This window comes from Thunnus maccoyii, chromosome 23, assembly GCF_910596095.1.
Source record: "Thunnus maccoyii chromosome 23, fThuMac1.1, whole genome shotgun sequence".
Taxonomy (NCBI): Eukaryota; Metazoa; Chordata; class Actinopteri; order Scombriformes; family Scombridae; genus Thunnus; species Thunnus maccoyii.
This window is the reverse complement of record NC_056555.1, coordinates 12,624,705-12,645,343: the sequence shown is the minus strand read 5'-3', so window position 1 is coordinate 12,645,343 and position 20,639 is coordinate 12,624,705. Positions and strand designations below refer to the sequence as shown.

Genomic DNA, 20,639 nt, shown 5'->3' with positions numbered 1-20,639 from the left:
CATTCTTAAAGTCAGAGGGGTCATTGCATGGTTCAACTATGATTTCATAGTACATGAAACACCCTGGGTAAAGGACTGATTGGCCCTCTTGAACTGAAATGCTTGTGGGTCAACAAAACTTCCTTTCATTGCGATAAACTAAAAATAACCTACGATAGAAGTGAAGTAAAAATTAAGACTGCTCCAGTTACTATACATAGCCTCAGGGGTAGGAGTACCATGTCTGACATATGCTTCAAAGTGTACATTTCAGTGTGTTACTACAGAATCTTTGTCAGTCAGACCACATAAAGCCTCCCTAATGTTCCTGATGTATTGCAAGTCTTTACCATAGCTTTTCATGTCAGACATTATCATTTATTATCACTATTATCAGACACACTATCACTTTACAGATATATTTAAAGGCTATTATAGTCTTGAATGAGAGCAGCATACATGGCTCACCCCTATCTTAATAACATGCCTAAGGCTGTTTGTAATAGTTTGTAACACGCTCTGTCAAGTTCATAAACAGGTGTTGTGTGCAGGTTAAGTTATAAACAGAAAAGACTTTCCCTTGTGATAAATACACCCTTGAAGTGATTTTGCTTTATTAGCCTTTATTTGTAAAGCTTCTACAAACATTTTATACTTTTTATTTTTGAATGCTTTGTAAAGCCTCACATATAGTGGTTTTCTAACTTGTGAAGACATACTGTATCTAATTAAAGTACAATTACTAAGGGTGCGTGTACATACCTGCACCTCACTTCATAATGTCAAAATTCTTGTTATATTATTATGTAGCTGATTTGCATAAGAGCTTGACTTGAAATGAGCCCTCTCATAATCTTCATGACCCAATTTACTCTGATATACTGTAATCACATACATTTACATCACTGCAGATGTTGTCGGCTGCCAAATAATGTCAACACAGTCCATCAAACTAGTGTGAAATGTCACCTCACGATAAATTATTCAAGCACAGATTTCATTAAAATTGTAGCCAAGCTGTCAGGCAGTTTGTAATAGGGAGGCTTCATTTGGACTTTCATTGAAACTTGTTACTTGTTTTTGATCATGGGGCCTTTATTCTTTCTCTGTGGTCCTGATTCCAGAGAGTCCTGCAGTGGTTGTATATGCATGTTGTACATGCAATTTAATGCAATTCAATACAACTGCTCTTCTATAAATTCTACTTTTACAGAGCTTATACATTGTCAGGTTTTTTTGACATTGTCAGAAAGGTGATAATTCTACTTTATGTTTATTATTGAGGTCATAGTGGGTCGTGGCGGTGGTGGTGTGCTAGAGTGCATTATACTGAAAAGTACTCCTAATATTTTGCCCCTGTCATGTATGTTAATGGGATGGACAAAATATTAGGAACACCATTCAAGATAATGCACTCCAGTACACAACAAATAAAGTGCTTGGTGAGTATGCATGCATACTGTATGTGAATGTGATCATGTGGGCATGTATGTAAAGTGCACCTGTGGAAGGATCAGTGTGAGAGAAAGTACCGCAGAGCTTAGACAGATGACAGCCTGAAAATGTCACCAGTAGCACCTGTTGAGTATGGCTTTTTCTTCAATTCTGGGCAGTTTGTCAGGATGAACATGGATGAAAATGTGTGTTTTACCATAGCATAAAAGTAAAATCTGACAATTACTTTTTAATTTACAATCTACATTTGAGGAGTATATGCGTCATGTGCTGCAGTTTCAGCAGCCTGTACCAACTGAAACTTGCACACTATATTCTTTATTTATTTATATTTTTTAAAGCTTAATTTTAAATTCTTCTGAAGTTTAAATACCTTCTTGCATTTATGCTACCTTGTCACCAAAGCCTTGGGAAAGGCAATTTCATGTCATCAAATATAGCATTTGAACTGAAAGGTATAAATATAACTGTGGTGAGACGATAAAGATCTTTGTATCATTGTATTATGTTATTGACTGCTGCATGATAACTAAACAAGTGAGGTTTACTCCAGTGTGTCACAACACTACAAACACACATTTTATGGGATATATTATTTTATTTAGGTTTATTGTCAAGTATTTTCCTGTCAGAAGTGAAAAAGATTACTTTGTAAATAAAGCTGATAGTGAGGTTACAGTGTTTCAATAAAGGGTGAGTTGCTGCACTGATACATTTGTCACATAAATTGGGCAATTATTTAAGGGAAAATTATTTAAACATACAGATGAACTGCCTTCCTACTCTCACTGCTGATGAATCACAGTGAATGTCTCTTTCTTCTTGGTTGAGTCTTATCCTTATCAATGCTTTTAAACCTTTCTCAAAACCTGAATTTGAGCATAAACTCAGCATGTCCTGCATATGCTCCTTTACACTAGAGTGCTTCCACCTGCTGAAACCTCATTCTCTGCACTTTGACAGATTCTTGTGGAACTTGAAAAACCTGACTGACAGGCAGAGAAACACCCCAGGAAATTCTGAGCTGCTACACCTACCCTTGCTTTAGCGAGGTATAGAGGTATTAGGGATGAGTCATCCTGAGTTAGTGGTTTTATGAGCACTTATGTCTTTGCAGGGAAAGAGATAGAGACAGATTGGCATTTTGAAACAGTGAATGAGAGTTAGAGAAGGTTGGGAAGTGGGGAGAGAGAGCTGACAGAGCAAATTTGAAAGACAAAGGACAGAGAAGATGGAAAATTTAGGTGAGAGGCCATCAGCTTAATATTAATGAGAAACAGCCCACCTCCTGCTCTTATTCCAGGAACTTGCCTGATGTTAGTTAGCCACGATGACAGCAGTGATATTTTTCATTACGAGAGTACAAAATCCCCAAATGCCAACAACACCACAGTTTCCATACTTTACTGTGAATAAAAGAGAACTTAGGTGGCTTCAGTTCCTTTTGATTTATGAAAGTGGTTTCTAGCGTTATTTTTCTAAACTTTCAGCCTGCTTAAACCCAAAATTCCCAAAGGCCATCATAATGTAAGTAGGTAATTACGTAAGCGGGGAATTTAATTCGGTATCCCTCCATGTACTGAGCTTGATACAGATGCTCTATTCATACAAATTCAATGATACTGACAGCTAATATTGCTTGGTATGCACTTAGTCACTCAATAACAAGAGGACTGGATTGAGAAGAGATACTTGCTTGTTGCTTGTGTAAGATACCTAACTGACATCTCTGAGCAAGGCTGAGAGGAATGTTTGAGCTGAGGACCTCTGTGTGTGTATTTACAGTCCTGTATATGAATGTTAAGGAATGGAAAACACATTATCTGTGTGTTAATGTGGCATGTGTTAAGGAGGTGTGGACACACCTTCTGGGGCTACCCTAGTGAAACATTCGTTTGACCCACTTTCCACAACAAGAGAAGATTGAGGTTATGAGAGAAGGAGGGAAGAGGATAACATGAATATTATATTTTGGATTCTGGAGGAAGAGGTCCCCTACAGGCTTCTGTATGAATATTTCATAAAGCTGGCCTTTCCACATCTCCTCTGCATGTAATACAATGTGGATTTTGGAAATATCACGACAAGGTCAGCTCCAAACAGAAATACTATTTATTCAACAGCCAGGTACTTTGGTGTGCCGATGGTGGCATTTTGCTTGGTGATTGCATGGAGTATATACCCATATATATATATATATATATATATATATATATATATATATATATATATATATATATACAATAATGTTTGTGATATTGGTTTTGAAAAAGTGCTACACAAATAAACCTTATTATTATTATTATATCTACATACTGATTCACAGGAAAGAAGGCAGGAACAGCTTCATTTTGTTACAAACACAGTGATAATAGTAATGTAAGGAAATAATTAGACTAACCTGGGGGTCAGCACCCCTGTCCTGAGTCCTGAGATGAGTCTGAGGAGACGTAAAAGGATTAGCAAGACTAGAAATAAGAAAAAAATACAATAAAATAAGTGATAAAATATTACTTCATTAGAGAGTCAAGATTCAAGATGTTTATTGTCACTCCGGTTACACAAGTACAATTGTGTGAAATACTTTGGCTGGCAGCCAAAGATCTTTAAAACTAGTCATATGAAACAATCTGAGAAGGAAACATCACACTTTTACACTTTTTCACAATTAAATTGCCCACAATTTACAGACATATGCAACCTGTGAGAGGTGTTTATGAGTAAACCACTGAATTACACCCTCTGCTATTCCCTGTTATTACATCACATGTTACCATCTTATCACATATGTTGCTGCGTATTAAGTTATCTGTCATAACTGGTCTCATTTGGGTAAATCTGTGTATTAGTCAAACTATCAACACTGCAATAGAGTCGAATCTGAACCACATTTGCCGAAACTTGAACCTTCTTCTTTTTACAATTTAACCACAAGATGGCAGCATTACACCAAATATTATACCACTAGTGCTGAATGGTGCACTCAGCACATTGGTTACTGTATCAAGTTACATTTGTCAAACATGTTTGGTCCAAAGCACAACACACATCCTGTGCTATTCTGCATAATGGTGCCTGCAAAGATCTTCATACAACTATGAGAATAATGAGGGTGATGAAATCATGCTGCAGAGTTACTGTCCATCTGTTGGATTATCAAAGTGCTTCTCTACATTAACAATGAAGCTGCAGGACAGAATTTGTACACATGTATGGCTTGGTGGTTGGGAGTTTCTTTAAAACCATATTCTGTTGTAAATGCTCATGAATGCTCAGGAATAAGGAATACTCACATGGCTTTTGTGCATAAACCATACTGTAACTGAGCAGTTTGGGATTTGATTCATCAGTTTATTGCAGGGTGCTTACCTATCAAGAATGACATACAAAGAAAGGAATTGGATTGTGAATATTTTTTATCTTACGTTGCATCAGTACATGAAACATTTTTGCCTTTTATTTTCATTTTTACTGTGCCTTTGCACCAAACCTTCTGTGCTTAGTGGCCAGTTGATAGTATTACTGAACAAGCCTGTAGTTCACTAGGACTTTAGAGGAACCTGTAAATGAATTTGCATGTCGATATCACGCCTTTCACTTTTCACTGCTTTGCATGTATAAACTGTATATATATTGTGGTATACACAAAGTACCTTTTGAACTGAATGCTGCATCCACTGTGCTGTACCACTCTGCACCTGGAAAAATGCTAGTTTTAATCTAATCTAATCTAATCTAATCTAATCTAATCTAATCCGGCCTAAGATGGAGTGCAGCGTGTTTAAGTCTTATTATTTCAGTGCTGTTGTACCTTGGAAAAAACACGACAGGAGGAAAATTTCTTCATCTTTGAACTATTCAGAGCTGCCATCTTGTGACTGGTCCTAAAAACTACATTTGATCATTATCATAGTAGCTGATCCTGTCTGCAGAAAAACTGATTTCTTATCATAAAATGGGAAAGCTATGCTATGAGTCACCTAAAGTGAACATATATGATCCTCTCACAGACATGAGAAGACACCTTTTCGACTTGAGACATCATCTTTCACCTTAATTTTATTTAACAGGAAACAGATGTAGGTTACCATTCTATCTTTAATCAAGAGCATGATTTTTAAGTTACTAATATATATGTCTGAATTCATGCAGATATCAACTGCTTTAACAAAAATCACAAAAGGAAATAGAGTAAATGGAAATGCACTGTACATATCAATGTATCATGGGAGAATTAAAGGAAGGGAAGAAGTTGTTGTTAGCATGCAGGAAAAGCTTGAAAACAAGGAGAAGGGTTTGTGCATGAGCAAGAGTGTATCTGAGTGTAAACATACAGCTTTAAGCAACAAGCTGGTTATGTTTGAGTGTGAGAGCAGAGTTTTGAGGGGCAGCATTAAAAATGTTAATGTGAAATCATGAAATCGTGCTCTGAAGTTAATATACACACAGTCTACACTCAGACACATGCACACACACCACCATCCTAGAAACAACAAAGAAGGTCAAGGGTCAGTGCCCCAGTGTTCACACTGTGTCACTAACTTGTGAAGTAACCACCACCAAATGGCACGTTATATGTGCCTGAGCAGTTATGTAAACACATACAGTACTTACAAGGTAAACACAAGTCCTATGTATGTACAATTACTTGTAATGTGGAGAAGAAAAGTGCTATTATTAGTTATCTTTCCAGTTATTGTTGTCTGTAAACTTCACATAAATTTTTAACACTTAGATTCGGAGAAGTGGCACAATTAATGCGACCAGTATAACCGGTAACTCCATTTTCGCCATCTAGGTGTCAACCTATCCTGTCTCCAGACTGCAGGGGGAGAAAAGTAGGTAAGTGTTTTGGCTGCTGACTCATAGCATTTATCATATCATGCTATTTGTATGCATGCATATTGTGTTATTTAACTACTAGATTTTCTATTTCCATTTGCTCAAATCCAGATGGATGAGAAAAGACAGCCTGAAACATGCTGCACATTGCATTACTTAATAAATATTGCATCAAAACAGGTGGTCCTGGACCCGATTAACCACCTGCTCTCACAAAATGGTTGTTTGTGAGCATGTTGATGTGCTTTTTTTTTTGCTCTCAACATGTCATCTTTTGGTGAAAAAATCAATTTAATCTGTCTGAGTGGAGAACCCACAACACTCATAGCCAAAAAAAGTAAATGCTATGACATCACAAGCTGTTTTAAGTCCACAGAGGTTGGCCTCAATTGTTCATGTAGATGTCAGATATTAAGAGAAATTTAACCCTGATTGCCTTTTAACTAACACTGTTGTAAACATTTGTTTACCCCATCAGTGGAGACAAGCACCACTAGTGCAGTAATGATCTAAACTTCATACTGATGACTTACTCAGCATGTATGAAGACAGTGCACACTCCATAACCTCACACCTAGGTGTGCCTTCCTCCTCTGCTCCAAGTTAAACTTGGCATGGGGGCGATCAAAATAAGATGTTTTTCTGAGACAAACAATAGAGAGCAGAGTGCATCCTTGTACGCAGCTCTGCCCACCATACCTCTCCTCCCCTTTCTCCCTCTGGACATCTGTCCTACCTATATCAGACAGTGACAGTTTTGTAAGGATATTCTCGCTTTCTGTGCTCCAGGGAACAAGTCAACACATCTTATGGTGATGCAGTTCCACTGAAGGCATGTCAAGGTATTGTGTCTTTTTACACAGTCTGTTAATTTTTAGTTTATGATGATATGGGAATGACTAGATAGGACAGATCGGTTCACATCATTGGATGTCAAGCTTGTGGTTTATGTTTGGCAAGGCAAGGAGAGTAAAATCATGCTGGTTTGGCAGGTTGGATTTGAATCAGGTGGAGTGTGTTGGAGTCAACTGAGAAAACTACATGTCAGAATTGGCTAAACAAGAAAAGACTTGTGGGACTGCATAAGTGAAAATGTCAGGTTAGAGTTGATAGCTTAGCAGAATCAAAAGGAGCCTGTGACGTTATGTTCTGCAGAAATTAGGCTAGCACAAATTGATAATGTCCTAGCTTCAGTAAAGTGACTTTGGTGTCATATATTTTAGTATTAGACAGTGCATGTAATTTAAATACATGTGTGAAGCAACTCTGTAAACAAGTTAAAACAACATCAGACTCTCATGGTATAATTTTGGGGGTATAAGTTAGTTCTATACTTTCTTTGTATTACAGCAAACATATTTAAAAGTGCACTCAACTTAATGATCTTTCTTTTTGTTTGAGTTTGATGGGTTCTGGTTGTTTTTTTTATTCTGTTTTTTCCTTCAGCCGGAGGGAAGGATGGTTTCAGTCACACGGAAGAGCAGGAGCTGTGTGCTGCTTTATCTTTCACTCATCTCGTCAATCCTCGCCCCTCTGCCTCTCGCTATCTTTCCCGCATTCACCGTCTCTGTCTCGCCTGTTTTTTCATTGTCTGTCCTGAGAACAACAAAAGCCACGCCCCCTCCCGTTATTAACCCAAACATGTCAATCATTTCTGAAACTTTTACCACTCCTTCAATCTTAAAATCATCCACCCCCACCATCACCTCTACGTCACTCTTCAATCAAACATCCACCACAGACCTCCTCACAACCTCACCCACAGCTTCGACAAAATCTTTTTTCCTCCAGCTTGGTAAAAAATACTCACTGAGTTCTGGTCCAGTCCAGTGTTCCTTCATATCTGGCCTTCGAACCTTAAAATTTTTTTCCCCTAATATTCCCAAGTTGCTACCTCACCTCTGCAAATGTCTGACTACATCTTTCAAAACTATGGTGCCTCCTTTGCACAAAAAACTTCCATCACCTTGGTCCAAAATGTGTCTGTATCCAGCTTCTCTTTATCCTGCTAAACCTTATAAATTCACCAACACATCTCTTCTTCACAAAAAGTTATCATCTCCCTCTCAAACTGCTTCACCCTCTCCTCCTACAACATCTTTATCTCCTGCAGCATTCTTATCTTTAACCCCCAAAACATCACCACCTCCATTTGCCAAAGTTGCACACATCCCTATCCTGAAAAGCCTGCCATTGCCACCAGAATCTACAAGCTCTCACAAGCCACGATTACGTCCTCCACCTCCACCTCCACCTCTCCCCCACACCACAGGTCCACTGTTTGAGCACCAGCCCTTCATTGTTAGTTGGAACATCCCTGATCTGGTTTGTAACAGGCACAACATCTCACTGGACACCTCGCCCTTTAAAGGAGTGGCCACACCTGCTAAGGTAAGGTGATTTTGTTGGAGATAAACTGTTTTACTTACAATCAAATCTAGCTGCAAATCAAATGCTGTCAATGTTGTCTTCTTCCTGAAAGCCTCATGCTACACAAGTAGACTCACGTTGTGTTTCTGCTGTAGGTTCCAGGCCAGTTCCTGTCTCTGTTTTATACGGACCGACTAGGTCTTTACCCACATGTAAACCTCACCAGTAAAAAACAGTTAAATGGTGGCATCCCACAGAGAGGTAACCTGGAAGCCAGTCTGAACAAGGCCAGAGCAGATATTAACTACTACATCCCATCCAAGTGAGTATTTCAAAAATGTGATGGTGACATGTTGATTTTGATCCTCCTCTTCATTCTCCTATCCTTCCAGGACATCCCGTGGCTTAGCTGTGATAGATTGGGAGGAATGGCGCCCCCTATGGGACAGAAACTGGGGCACTAAGAGAGTATACCAAAATTTATCTGTGGCCCGTATTATGCAAACAAACCCCTTCTTCACACTGCGGCAGGCCACAGAAAAAGCCAAAAAACAGTTTCAGGTCAGAACGAACTGAAGATAGAAACTAATAATATAGCTCTGGGTGGTTAATGAATATTGATGATCCTGATCTTTTCTAGGTGGCAGCCAGGAATTTTATGTCAGGGATGCTGGCAGTGGGAAGAGCTATGAGACCCAACTATCTCTGGGGCTTCTACCTGTTTCCTAACTGCTACAACTACGGCTGGAAGAAGCCAGACTACACAGGCCACTGCTCCAAGGAGGTGAGGAGGCAGAATGATGAGCTGCTCTGGCTATGGAAGTCCAGCACTGCCCTCTACCCATCTGTGTACCTGCAGGTTGGTTAGGATTGTAGAATAATACTTTCTCTTTTTAAACAAGGCCATTCCTCAGGCTGATTTCTTTTTTCTTGCGTCCTTGCACTGTTACAGTTATCTCTGGCAGACAATCTCAAAGCCGCTCTGATGGTGAGGAACCGAGTCCAGGAAGCTTTGAGGGTGTCTGCTTCGCCCAGACGAACTGGCACTGCACCCGTGTTTGTTTACACTCGACCTGTCTTCGTTGATCGAAACAAACGCTTCCTCAGCCAGGTAAATGAGAAGTGCTCACAGGTAAAGATATTTAAATGATTATTTGTTTAATACACCTCATACACCTCATTCTATGTATTTTGGACCCAGCCATGCTATGGAACAAAGTATTAATGTTACTACTCTCACCAACTTTACTAACTGAATAAACTCACCATCCAAAAACTCATTAGGAAGTGACCACACACTTGACTAGATTAGATTCATCTTAGGTTACTTCTTCATCCCAGCGGAGAGGTGTTTCCAGCCTGAGGTCCAGTTTTAAGAGGAGTTTGGTTTCTTGGTGTAACAACACCCTGCTCAGGACACAGTAAACCTCACCTGGCCGCATAATCTGTATCCTCTCTTCTCACCTTGTAGGATGTGTGTATTTTCTGCTAAAAAAGAGCAGTGTTAAAGTCTGTGCACTACACATGCATACATTAGCCTATTTTTGTTTGTCTCATTTTTGAACACCAGCGGCTGTTTCGGCATATGTGCGCAGAGGTATAAATTAACCTTTTTTATGTTCAGGGGGATCTGGTCAGCACCATCGGAGAGAGCGCAGCAGTGGGAGCATCTGGCGCTGTGCTGTGGGGGGCCAGCGCAGACTATGATGACCAGGTAACATCACACCACAGACCCCCGCTGCACTGCTGATAGACATGACAGAGCACTGATGGCAGGTAGTCAGACACAGACAAAGAGTTCAATTAGATGATATGTGAGTCTGCTAGTCTCTGTGACTGATTGACAAACCTACTGATGGATTGAGATGGTTGGTACTACAACAATATCCAAAGCAGGGAAGCCAAGATTATGACTTTCACTGCATGTCTTCTGAAAGAGTCTCCACCATGTAAATTCAAGTTAGTGAATGTTTCACTTTTTAAAATATCTTTATTGTGTATCATTCAGTGCAATAGGTTGTTTTTATGTTTAAATGTTTGATGCTTCCACTTTTTCTAAACCTGCTTTGTCTGCTTTTACTTTAGTTAATGAACTTCTAAATTTACTTGATTGACACACGACAACTTGTAACAACAACGTACTTTTCATGCAATAGTTCGACATTTTGGGAAATACGCTTATTTGCTTTCTTGCCAAGAGGTAGACAAGAAGATTGATATTAATCTCATGTAGGCCTATGTCCATTATGTTCAGTTAGCTTAGCTCAGAATAAAGACTGGAAGCAGGGGGAAATGGCTAACTTGGTTCAGCTCAACACCTCTAAAGCTTGCTAATTAAAACTACAACACAGTGTTTTTTATGGATGAAAGAAAACGAGATATAACGTTTTGGACAGAGCCAGGCCAGCTGTCTCAACCTGTTTTCAATCTTTATGCTAAGCTAAGCTAACCGTAAGAGTAGTATCATCTTTTCATCTAACTCTTTGCAAGAAAGCGAATAAGCACATTCCCTGAAATGTTGAACTATTCCTTTAATCATAAATAGGCATATTAACATATTTCAGGGCTGTTGAATTGTTGCGATGTTCTGTTTCAGATAATAAAGTATTATATACAGAGTAAAAATTTAGTTTTGAATACTTTTCCCTGAATTTTTGCTCATCCTTTTCCTTCTTCCATTCTCTTTACTCTTTTCTCAGACCTCTTGTAAAGCCCTCTCATCCTACCTCTCCTCCACTCTCAACCCTTACATCACCAACGTCACCGTAGCCGCTCAGCTCTGCAGCAACTTCCTGTGCCAGGGGAATGGACGCTGTGTCCGAAAAAACTACAACTCCAGTTACTACCTCCACCTAAACCCTGAGAATTTCAAAGTCTTGCATGTGCAGAACCGCTACCTTGTTCTAGGGAGACCTACTTTCACAGACCTGAAGACTTTCAGTAAGAGGTTTACCTGTCAATGCTACAAAGGACTGAACTGTACTCCCAGGACATACAGAGAGCTAGCCAAGGCCTTGATATTTAGTGTGCAACATGGGTTGCACACCAAATATCAAAAGGCTTACACTCTAAATAAGGCTGTGTTGGATGATACGCAACAGACCAGTATTAGTAAGGACAATGTTAAAAAGAACTTAAAAGTTTAGATTGTATAGTGTAACATCTTTTGTTTGTAAAATTTTTCCTTTTCTCTAACCTTGTTTGTGTTTCTTGTCAGAAGATTAAAAAGACTGTATATAAAGTGTTCATTATGACCGCTGACTAACCACTGATCATGAAGAGCAGAGCCTCCATCTCAGATCAAATCTAAACTAACACTGTGCCATATCAAGTAATTAGGTGTGACAATATTATCCCCTCTGGACATTTGCATATGATTTGACTGTTTATGTAAATAAATGAAAAGAGATGGAGCAACAGCATCGTTGTTTCCATGTTCAACTTGCTTCCCAAAGGAGAAAACAGGATGACCAGGTATTAAGTGAATGAAGAGTTCCAAAAATCACAGTTAAAAATGTGAAATTTCTTTTATTTACTTAATCTAATTAGTTTTAAGCAATTTTGCTATATTATTATTCTATTTTAAAATGCAGAATATTATTGGCACATCATTAGATGAAAAGGTTGCTCACACCTGCATACCACTGGTGCACCCCACAGGTGTTTTCACTTAATATGCCTGATTAGAGGTCATCTCAGCACTGTGTGTACACACTGTGCTCGATAGGTCTTTTTCAGAGCAGTCATGATTACATGTCATAGTAGGAAATCGCAGATTTCACTAAAAACATTACAGTGACTCTGTCCTGCTCAAGCGTCCCAGTAAACCATGACAGTGTGACAGCATGCACAATACCAGGACCCTGTCAAAATGTCCTTTGTGACATTTCTATTAGCACATGGACATCACATAAATTACAGCATAAGTCATAACCAACTTCAACCTGAGTTGATAACACCTGTGAGGGCACTGGGCATTTAAGGATACATAAATAGATTTTTCTGGCCAATAAGAAGCAGAAAAACTCCACAACAAGCTGACAGATTCCTGCCTGAAATTTTAGCACCTTGTTAAGTTGTTATGGCTGACTTGTTAGGAAACAGTTGCCTACTTACACATCCAGGAGACATGGAGCAGCATTAGCATTGATTTAGAGTTGTGTTTCAGGCCACCTGAGGAATTTTTTGAGGAAGTTTATATTTATTTACTTATTGCTCTGTTTTCAACTCCTGAGAGAAATAACTTCCTCAAATAAGTCCTCTTAGCTTGCTAGATGTTTGACCAGCTAAAAGCTTACTTTGTTTTTGTGTTGTTTGGTATTGAGCAGGTGCTGTTTGAGTGTTTTTATTGGAGATGTTTTAGCTGAAATCCCCTGCCTTTTGCTGGAAACAGGTTTGAAAAGAGCAGGGACACAGACATAAAAATGCAACTATAAAACTCAATCAATGAGCTGAAGAAAAGCTAAAATGTGGTGTATCTAACACTGCAGAGTTGTGTGATAATTCTCTGTTTGTAGCTATGACCAGCCATTTTGACATTACATGTAATGTTAGTAGTTAATATTTGTTAATATAAAACACCGGCATACATAAATATGGACTGTCCAACCAAGCGGCAACCTTCGGGGCTGAAAAATGAAGCCAATGCGGAAGTGCCAAAAACCTGCATTCTATCTACTGGCCAGCAGGGGGCGGCTCCACTGGCTGTAAAAAGAAGTCTAATTGTATGGAAGTCTATGAGAAAATGACCCTACTTCTCTCTTGATTTATTACCTCAGTAAACTGTTTCCTAATGAGTTTATGAAGTCAATCGCTAGTTTCAAGTCTTCTTCAATACAGCATGATGGTCATTTTGTAAATTATGGTCCCATTTAATTTAAATTTGATGATAAAGCAGAGCATGCTTTGGGGCGTGGCTACATTGTGATTGACAAGTCGCTACCACGGCGATAACATTACTTACGTAACGTAACCATTACGTATGGGCTTGGCTGCTGCTATTTCACAGTGTGTTTTCAGTTCACTGAAGTTAACTGTAACATTGTGGTCGCCTAAAAACAGCCTGGCGTTTGGTTCTAATAAAAGACCCATCAATGAGTCGGATGATCAGTTTTTCCGGTGAGTACATTTTGTTTTAACGGTTTTAGGCCTGTTTTTCGCTAGCGAAAATTGGCATTAGCATTAGCGTTATCACTGTTAACCATAGATTGTAAATGCACCGTGCTAACCAAGCTAGCAGCTAGCGCTATGGTGAGCCCCACCCTCTCGTCCAAATATGGTCGCATCTGGCTCCAAAAATCAAACGTGGCGATGGCCAAATCCAAGATGGCGATGGTCAAATCGCAACACTCGAGGCTTCAAAACGGCAGTTCGCAAACCAATGGTGACGTCAAGGTGACTACGTCCATATTTTTTTCAGTCGATGTGTCCAACTTACAATGTCCATATTTCAGGTGCTGGAGTAGTGACTTAATGGCTAGTAGTGACGCTGATACACAGGAAAACATCTCATTTCCTGTTTTCATTTGTGTGAAACCATGTTTCCATGTTTGTACACAGCAGTCACGTACTTCTCTCGGTTTGAGGGTACTAATGAGTCTTTATGGAGGAGTTAGTGTACGGTATTCCCATTGTGCTGCTGTCAGCAGATACTTGAGGTCATTGGTGTATTCTTTGTGTCCTCTGGGTGGGAAGTATGTGAGGTGTGTATGTGTTTGCTTGTGTCACAATGAGAAAGAGACTGATTTAAACTTCAGTTATTTTCAAATGATTGTCACTGCTATGACAGCATGAAATTAAACCCTGCATATGAAGCCAACATTACTCATTGCAAGAAATATAGACAATTTCACTGCCATATGATACATATTTGTCTCAACCATGCAACTAACCCAACCACACACACACACAAACAAACACATGTTGCCTTGACAACTTTCCACACGTATAAACTGCAGCAGAAAGCACAGTGTAAATCTCCCTTACAAGTTCAGGACTAAGAAAAATCACCACTGGGCTTTTGGGTGAACTTTCTTGGTTCCTCCAAGAGTCTTGTTTAATTTGTGTGTTTTTATCACGGCTACATCTCAACAAGGAAGCAGTAACAAGAGATAAAAAGCAGCCTTTGTGTGTGTGTACCAGGAACTAGTCTGTGCTGTACTACAGAAACTAACCAACACTATCTGTCATATAATCTGTTGTTTGTGCATGTGGACTTGTGAGTTGGTTCATGCTGAGACTTGTATAGTGCATAATATAAGATACATGTACAAACACAAACGTGCAAGAAACTGCTGCCTACAGTGTCAAGTCAGTGTTTTTTTTTTTACATTATGAGTAAGCCTGAAAATAGGCTACATACTTTTTTTTATTATAGCCTATGATAGTTGATGTTTTAACAGAGCTAGTTTTATGAAGAGATCAAGTAATATTTTGTGCACACTTTTCTGAATAGTGTAAATACTGCTTATCAACACAACAGTAAAGACATGAAGGAAAGGCAGTCGTGTCACAGGAATCTTTCAGATTTAATGGAAGTTGTAAGTCGTACAGTACATGCCATTGCAAGTCAGTCACTTTTTTTTCGTCTTTTATTTCAACCAACCTTTCATACTTTGTAAAAAGCAGTTTGGTCTTTTTTTTCAAACTGGTGAATAACACATCAGCACAGTATGTAAATGTTTGATTAAAATACAGTTATTCTACTTCAGTTCACTCCAGCAGTTGTGGTTCAGACAATGAAAATGCTGAAAAACCCGTTATAGCTGCCAAGTCGAAAGCGAAACACACCAGACACAGGCAGGACTGTTCACTTTCAGTTCTAGCTGTATCACTTCTGATATAATTTCACATGGTTTTGAAATAAACATTGACAACTATGTTTGTTGATAAAGCAATTCACAAGATGTGCCAATTATCTTTCTAAATATGTATAGACAAAATGAATTTTGATTTCTTGATAAACTGCTGCCCACAGACATAAAAGGAAATAGATTCTCACATGTTAAGAAAAATATTCTAATATATTTAAATTATGTGTGTGTTTTTCAGTGTCACTTCCACAACATACAAGGGCAGATAAACATTACTTTGTCCTGCACTGAAGGTACCAGTAATTATTGAATCCTTAGAGCCAATTCTATGTTGTAACAGGATCGCAAGCTTATCTAAAGATCTGTAAAATGCTATTCATACCTACAGTAATTTAATTCAAACCATCTTATTTTAGAGGTGTGATTAAAACTAAATATATTATTATCAATTATCAAGAAATTAATAAAGGGCAGCTTCATGAATGACAACTGATTCCAGCACCAAGTTAAAATGCTACTGTGGGAGTGAAACCTCCATCAGTTCATCAGCTACTTGCTTTAAAAAACAAACTCAAAATGATGGCTGGTGACCTAACAAAGTGACTGGTAGAGTAGGACGGTTTTGCCAAGATTCACAACCATTTGAATAGTCACAGTGCAAGGTACTTAGATTGGTGTTTTCATAAGGCATAAGGCCATCGTCAAGCCAATTTGAGTGTCAGGACAGCACAGTACAATACACACAGCTGGAGTTTTATTGGGGATGTTTAACTAAAGGCTTTAATTTGACTCATGGATTCAAATCAATTATGTTGTCTTTGAGGCTGAATGGCCTATAAGCTTTTCTCTGTTTCTGCAGCAGCTCTGAGGATGCTTGATGCTTTTAAAAAAATGTGAACATCAGTTTTGAGATCAACTTTCTAATTTAGAAATGTGACTTCACTAGACTTGCTGCATGGAGCTATAACAAATTCTCATAAAGTACAGTAAAAGTATTGCAAAACAGGGGTGTGGCAAATGTGTGACTATCATTATTTTACGGCAGGACCAGATGCATTTCTTACAGTGAATAACATAGAAAGCACAATGCACCTGATTTAAACATTATTTGTCCCTTTAGTATATACTTAAGCATAAACCTGCACAAAAAATCATTTGATGGTGAAACCCTTCTTGTCAGTCATATAAATGTGTAACTTTTAACTGCTTTGGTTATAAATTAAGCTTAAATATTTTATTCCTGTTTTGAATTTGTATTGACGTTGGTTATTTCATTTTATCTTTTCAGTGGAGATAAAAAAACAAATCATTTAGGATGCAATCTCATCTTTTTCTCATTGCTGATTATTGAAAGAATTCAGTCTCATTGATTAAAAGCCTGTCATTAGGGCTCAAGGTTAAAATGTTTTATAGTAATATCTAACAAAAGAGTGCTGTGCTTCAAATATGTGTTGTTGGGCTGTGACTCCCACAACTGTAGCACTTACAGATAAAAACAGGAGCCCCTAGGACACTGAGCCTTGTTTTGCTTGAGTTAACTCAGTTTTCGCAGGAAGGCACTCCAGCAAAGTAACATTTGGTTCATGAAAGATTCACAGTAAAATCTCACTTGGCTCCGTTTATCCGCACAGCTACAGGTTTTCTCTTGCTACATATTCACTGGGATTATCTCTAACTCTAATAGTTGCCATGCATTATTCAGGGTCGTATTCACAATCTGGGTGAAAATGGGGGAGTTTGTTTCAAAATGTAACATTAACAGTTTAAAAAATCATCTTAAAAATTGGTTGCTTGCATTTTTGTTGTCATTATGTCTTCTTTTTTCTTGAAAATACTGACTTTTAGGGCAGCAATGCATGTATTTTGGTTAACCAAACCTAAACCATGACTGTTTTGAAACAAAACCTTCCAGATGTTTTTATTTTATTTATACATATTTTTTTGCTGCTTTGTCTGTTTAGCATGCAGATATGAGCTACAGTTAAAGCATGCTAATGAATAAGTGAGTGACACAATCGATCCAACCAGAACTAGTAACATATAAGGTGGCAAGCCTGCCACTGCAGTCATTAGAAAACTCAATATTTTCACACAAGTTTCCAAAGTTGTGAAGACTTGTAAAACTGGTTAATATTACAACTATATTTTACATCAGATAGATAAAAATGGCAGTACGTATAATGAATTTAAATGAGTTGAGTAAACAATCATGGTCCTTAGTTGTGTTTTACCTTCATTACTGGGCCCAGAAATATTGACATTGCAGGAAAATGTCAAATCTGCATAATAGGAAGAAGTGTCCAGACTCCTGTATGCAACATATCAACATCTGTTGTCATGGCAACATATCGCCTTTCTCCTGTCAGAACCAAAGTAGTTAATACTTCAATATGTGCATGGACAAATGCTAAACTTGAGCTGGCACAGGTAAAACACATCCTCAGACATGTTTATACCATGATTATAGTTGAAAGGCCAAATATGGTCCCATTTTATATCATTACCTCTAAAACTTCTTGACAAACATTGAATTTTAAGTCTTTTATCACTTTGAAAAAGACATCCACTCCCTAAATTTGAACAAAAGTGAAGCCTGTATGTTCCTCGGGGGCCAGACCTTTCCTAAAAAGTATTAAAAATAACCTAAAAAAAGAATTAAAGTATTTTTTTCTTAGACTCCACTTGTCCATTGACCTCGCCATTCTCCCCACTCCAATCAGTTACATCTTTGGTGCACTTGATCCTCAGCAGGACATTAGACAGCACGTCCTGATACAGACTCAGACAGACCCAGCCTGGCAGGTAAAGGAGGGTGATTAGTCCCATGAAGTTGTGAGGATAGTGGGAGTAATCCCAGGAGCAGGCGTCAAACTGCCTCAGGACCAGACCCCAGGAGAACTCCCAGGTGTAGATAAAGCAGATGTAGATGGGGAGCCGCCGCCAAGTCCCCCAGCCTCTGCTGAAGTGCAGGTGAAGGTAGAGCTTTTCCACCACGAAGCTGCAGCTTCCGTACATCAGGAAAGACCACAGTGACGTGTGACCGCTGAGGGTCCTGTCCGATTTTTCCACCAGGTTGAATATGGAGGTGAAAACCACCTCGTCCAGAAAGCCATGCATCCCGAAAAACAGGAACCGCACAAAGCCGGGGAGGCTGTGAGGAGGCCCCCGCACAGGTGCGCTCTTCTCCGGGCCGGGCTTGCTCTGGAGGTCGGGAGGGCAGGAGGTGTTATACTGCAGCCTGGACAGCCCTCTGTGAAACACATGGGCGAAATACAGAGCCAGGATGTAATGCACTGCCAGCTGCGTCCCAGATATCACCCTCACCTGCTCGGTCAAAGTGTTGATGTTCCCGATCAGGATCTGCAGCCCGATGTAGACAGACGGATAGAAAACAAGATGAAACACCACAGGCCGACCTCGAAAACACCTCTTCTGTGAGTAGATCTTCTCCAGCGCGAAGTGGGTCAGTGAATGCATGATGCAAAGATACGGAGAGGAAAACCCCACCAGTTTGGGGTCCCGATCATTTAAAACCCCTTGCACCGATGAGAGCAAGACATCCAAAGTCACGCCGTGCATCCCGTAGAAGTAAAGCCGCATCCATCGCGGCAGCTCCCGCAGCGACTCCGCCGCGTCCTCGCTCTCTCTGCACGGTTCTGGTTGCCGGGGCATTCGCGCCGTTTGGAGGCCACCGGCGCAGTCTCCTGAACTGTTGCGAGGACCGTCTCGCAACCGGCCAGCCATAATCATTCACTGTGTCCGGAGAGACTGACTTGTCCTCCTCCTGCACAAACACATTGTTCTCTGTTATGTTCCGCTGCGGCTGCAACCATCTCCTGAAACTGTAGAGTGGCTGCTGCTTTCAAGTGGCCCCTGGAAAAATCCGATTTTGTTTATACAGCCCATGGTGCGTTTATGTGTTCAGTAGAGGTCTCTTGTAAACAAAAAAAGTTCTCTTGAACATTCAGTGTTTCTTCTTGTGTGTGTCTTTAAGATCTAACAAACGTTTTGAGGACATTTCCTTCCTTAAAGGCCAATTTTAAAAAGCATTTAAGTAGTGCATTATTTACATCCATGTCCACTTCCCAGCAGTCATCTTCTTCCCTGCCTTTGTGGGCACTATGTTTGTTGGCCCGGTATCTTCACCAACTGTTCACCAGAGGAATAGCGTGAAACCAATGGCATGATGTGACTCACATGTGCGGCCTTGTGCACAATACAAACAAAATGAGGAACCACTAAAAACATTACTCCATAGTGCTGTTAGTGGTCAACAACCCTACAAGGTACCTTTAAAATTAAATAGATAAACGCTAATGTTTGTGGTTTTATTTTCAACCCAAGAACTCAATAGTAGAATAAAAATTGGTGCAGGCAGCTTTACTTGATGTTTTGATATAAATGAGTCAAAATGAAAGCTCAACATTTAACAAATAGCCTAACTGATACAGTTCAGCTTCCTATTATATCCTCTCAACGACTTGGATGTGATAAAAAGAGGATTTACAAACCATAATTACGTTGCTGCTGATAGAAATTGTAAAATGCGGCATTATTTATTTATATTAGGTTATATGCAATAGTGCAGATGACTGTCATGCAGTAATTTGCTCAGACTAGCCCAAATAGCAGGTCTGCATTCAGGGGATATATCTGCCTTTAAATCTTTAAGTACAAACAAAAACATTGCAAGCCTGATACAGTTCAACCTATCTAAAGGGGTGACGAACAGGCTTTTTTTTGTAGGCTTCATGCAGACGGTGCTTTGCATCACAATTACAAGATTTACAAATTTCCAACAGTATATGAAGGCAGCATAAGAAAGAGGAAGCGGTGTGCTGCAGCTGTGTAGCTGTGGTGGAGACGTTTTTTGGCCCTGACGTGGTTATTAATCACGTCTCCCTGCGACGTTCTCACGCAGTTTAATTACAACTCATTAATGATAATTACAGCAGATTATTCTGTTATGATAGACCCAGATTGGACTACAGTAGAAGTAGTAAAATGTTATGGACGACTCTACTTTCTCTACTTACTTTAATTCATGTCAAATTAACACCTTAGGCTGTGTGACTAAAGAAGGAAGATAGATAGATAGATAGATAGATCTCATACCATACATTTTATGTTAAAGTTTAATTAAAGTGAAGGAGAATGCACTCTTTTGATGCATGCTGAATG

At 39.3% G+C, this 20,639-nt stretch overlaps 2 protein-coding genes and 1 long non-coding RNA gene across 4 annotated transcripts in view; 2 read left to right on the top strand and 1 right to left on the bottom strand.

Annotated features, from left to right (window-relative positions):
- The first annotated feature begins 6,232 nt into the window (after positions 1 to 6,232).
- Positions 6,233 to 11,995, top strand: LOC121891245 (hyaluronidase PH-20-like). The gene is made up of 9 exons (XM_042404072.1): positions 6,233 to 6,276; positions 7,066 to 7,118; positions 7,723 to 8,667; positions 8,802 to 8,968; positions 9,039 to 9,207; positions 9,287 to 9,505; positions 9,599 to 9,757; positions 10,271 to 10,360; positions 11,346 to 11,995. The coding sequence occupies exons 3-9, from the start codon at positions 7,735 to 7,737 to the stop codon at positions 11,790 to 11,792; spliced, it is 2,184 nt and encodes a 727-aa protein (XP_042260006.1). The 5' UTR covers positions 6,233 to 6,276; positions 7,066 to 7,118; positions 7,723 to 7,734; the 3' UTR covers positions 11,793 to 11,995.
- A 1,615-nt stretch (positions 11,996 to 13,610) lies between these two features.
- The window catches only part of LOC121890426, a 67,997-nt gene continuing 60,968 nt past the window's right edge, over positions 13,611 to 20,639 (top strand). For both annotated transcript variants that reach the window (XR_006093786.1, XR_006093787.1), the window contains exon 1: positions 13,611 to 13,764. This is a non-coding gene — a long non-coding RNA (uncharacterized LOC121890426). The remainder of the gene's footprint in view (positions 13,765 to 20,639) is intronic.
- Positions 15,150 to 19,753, bottom strand: LOC121890425 (transmembrane protein 229A). The gene has a single exon (XM_042402654.1). It carries the CDS (start codon positions 19,206 to 19,208, stop codon positions 18,114 to 18,116), a length of 1,095 nt encoding a protein of 364 aa, XP_042258588.1. The 5' UTR covers positions 19,209 to 19,753; the 3' UTR covers positions 15,150 to 18,113.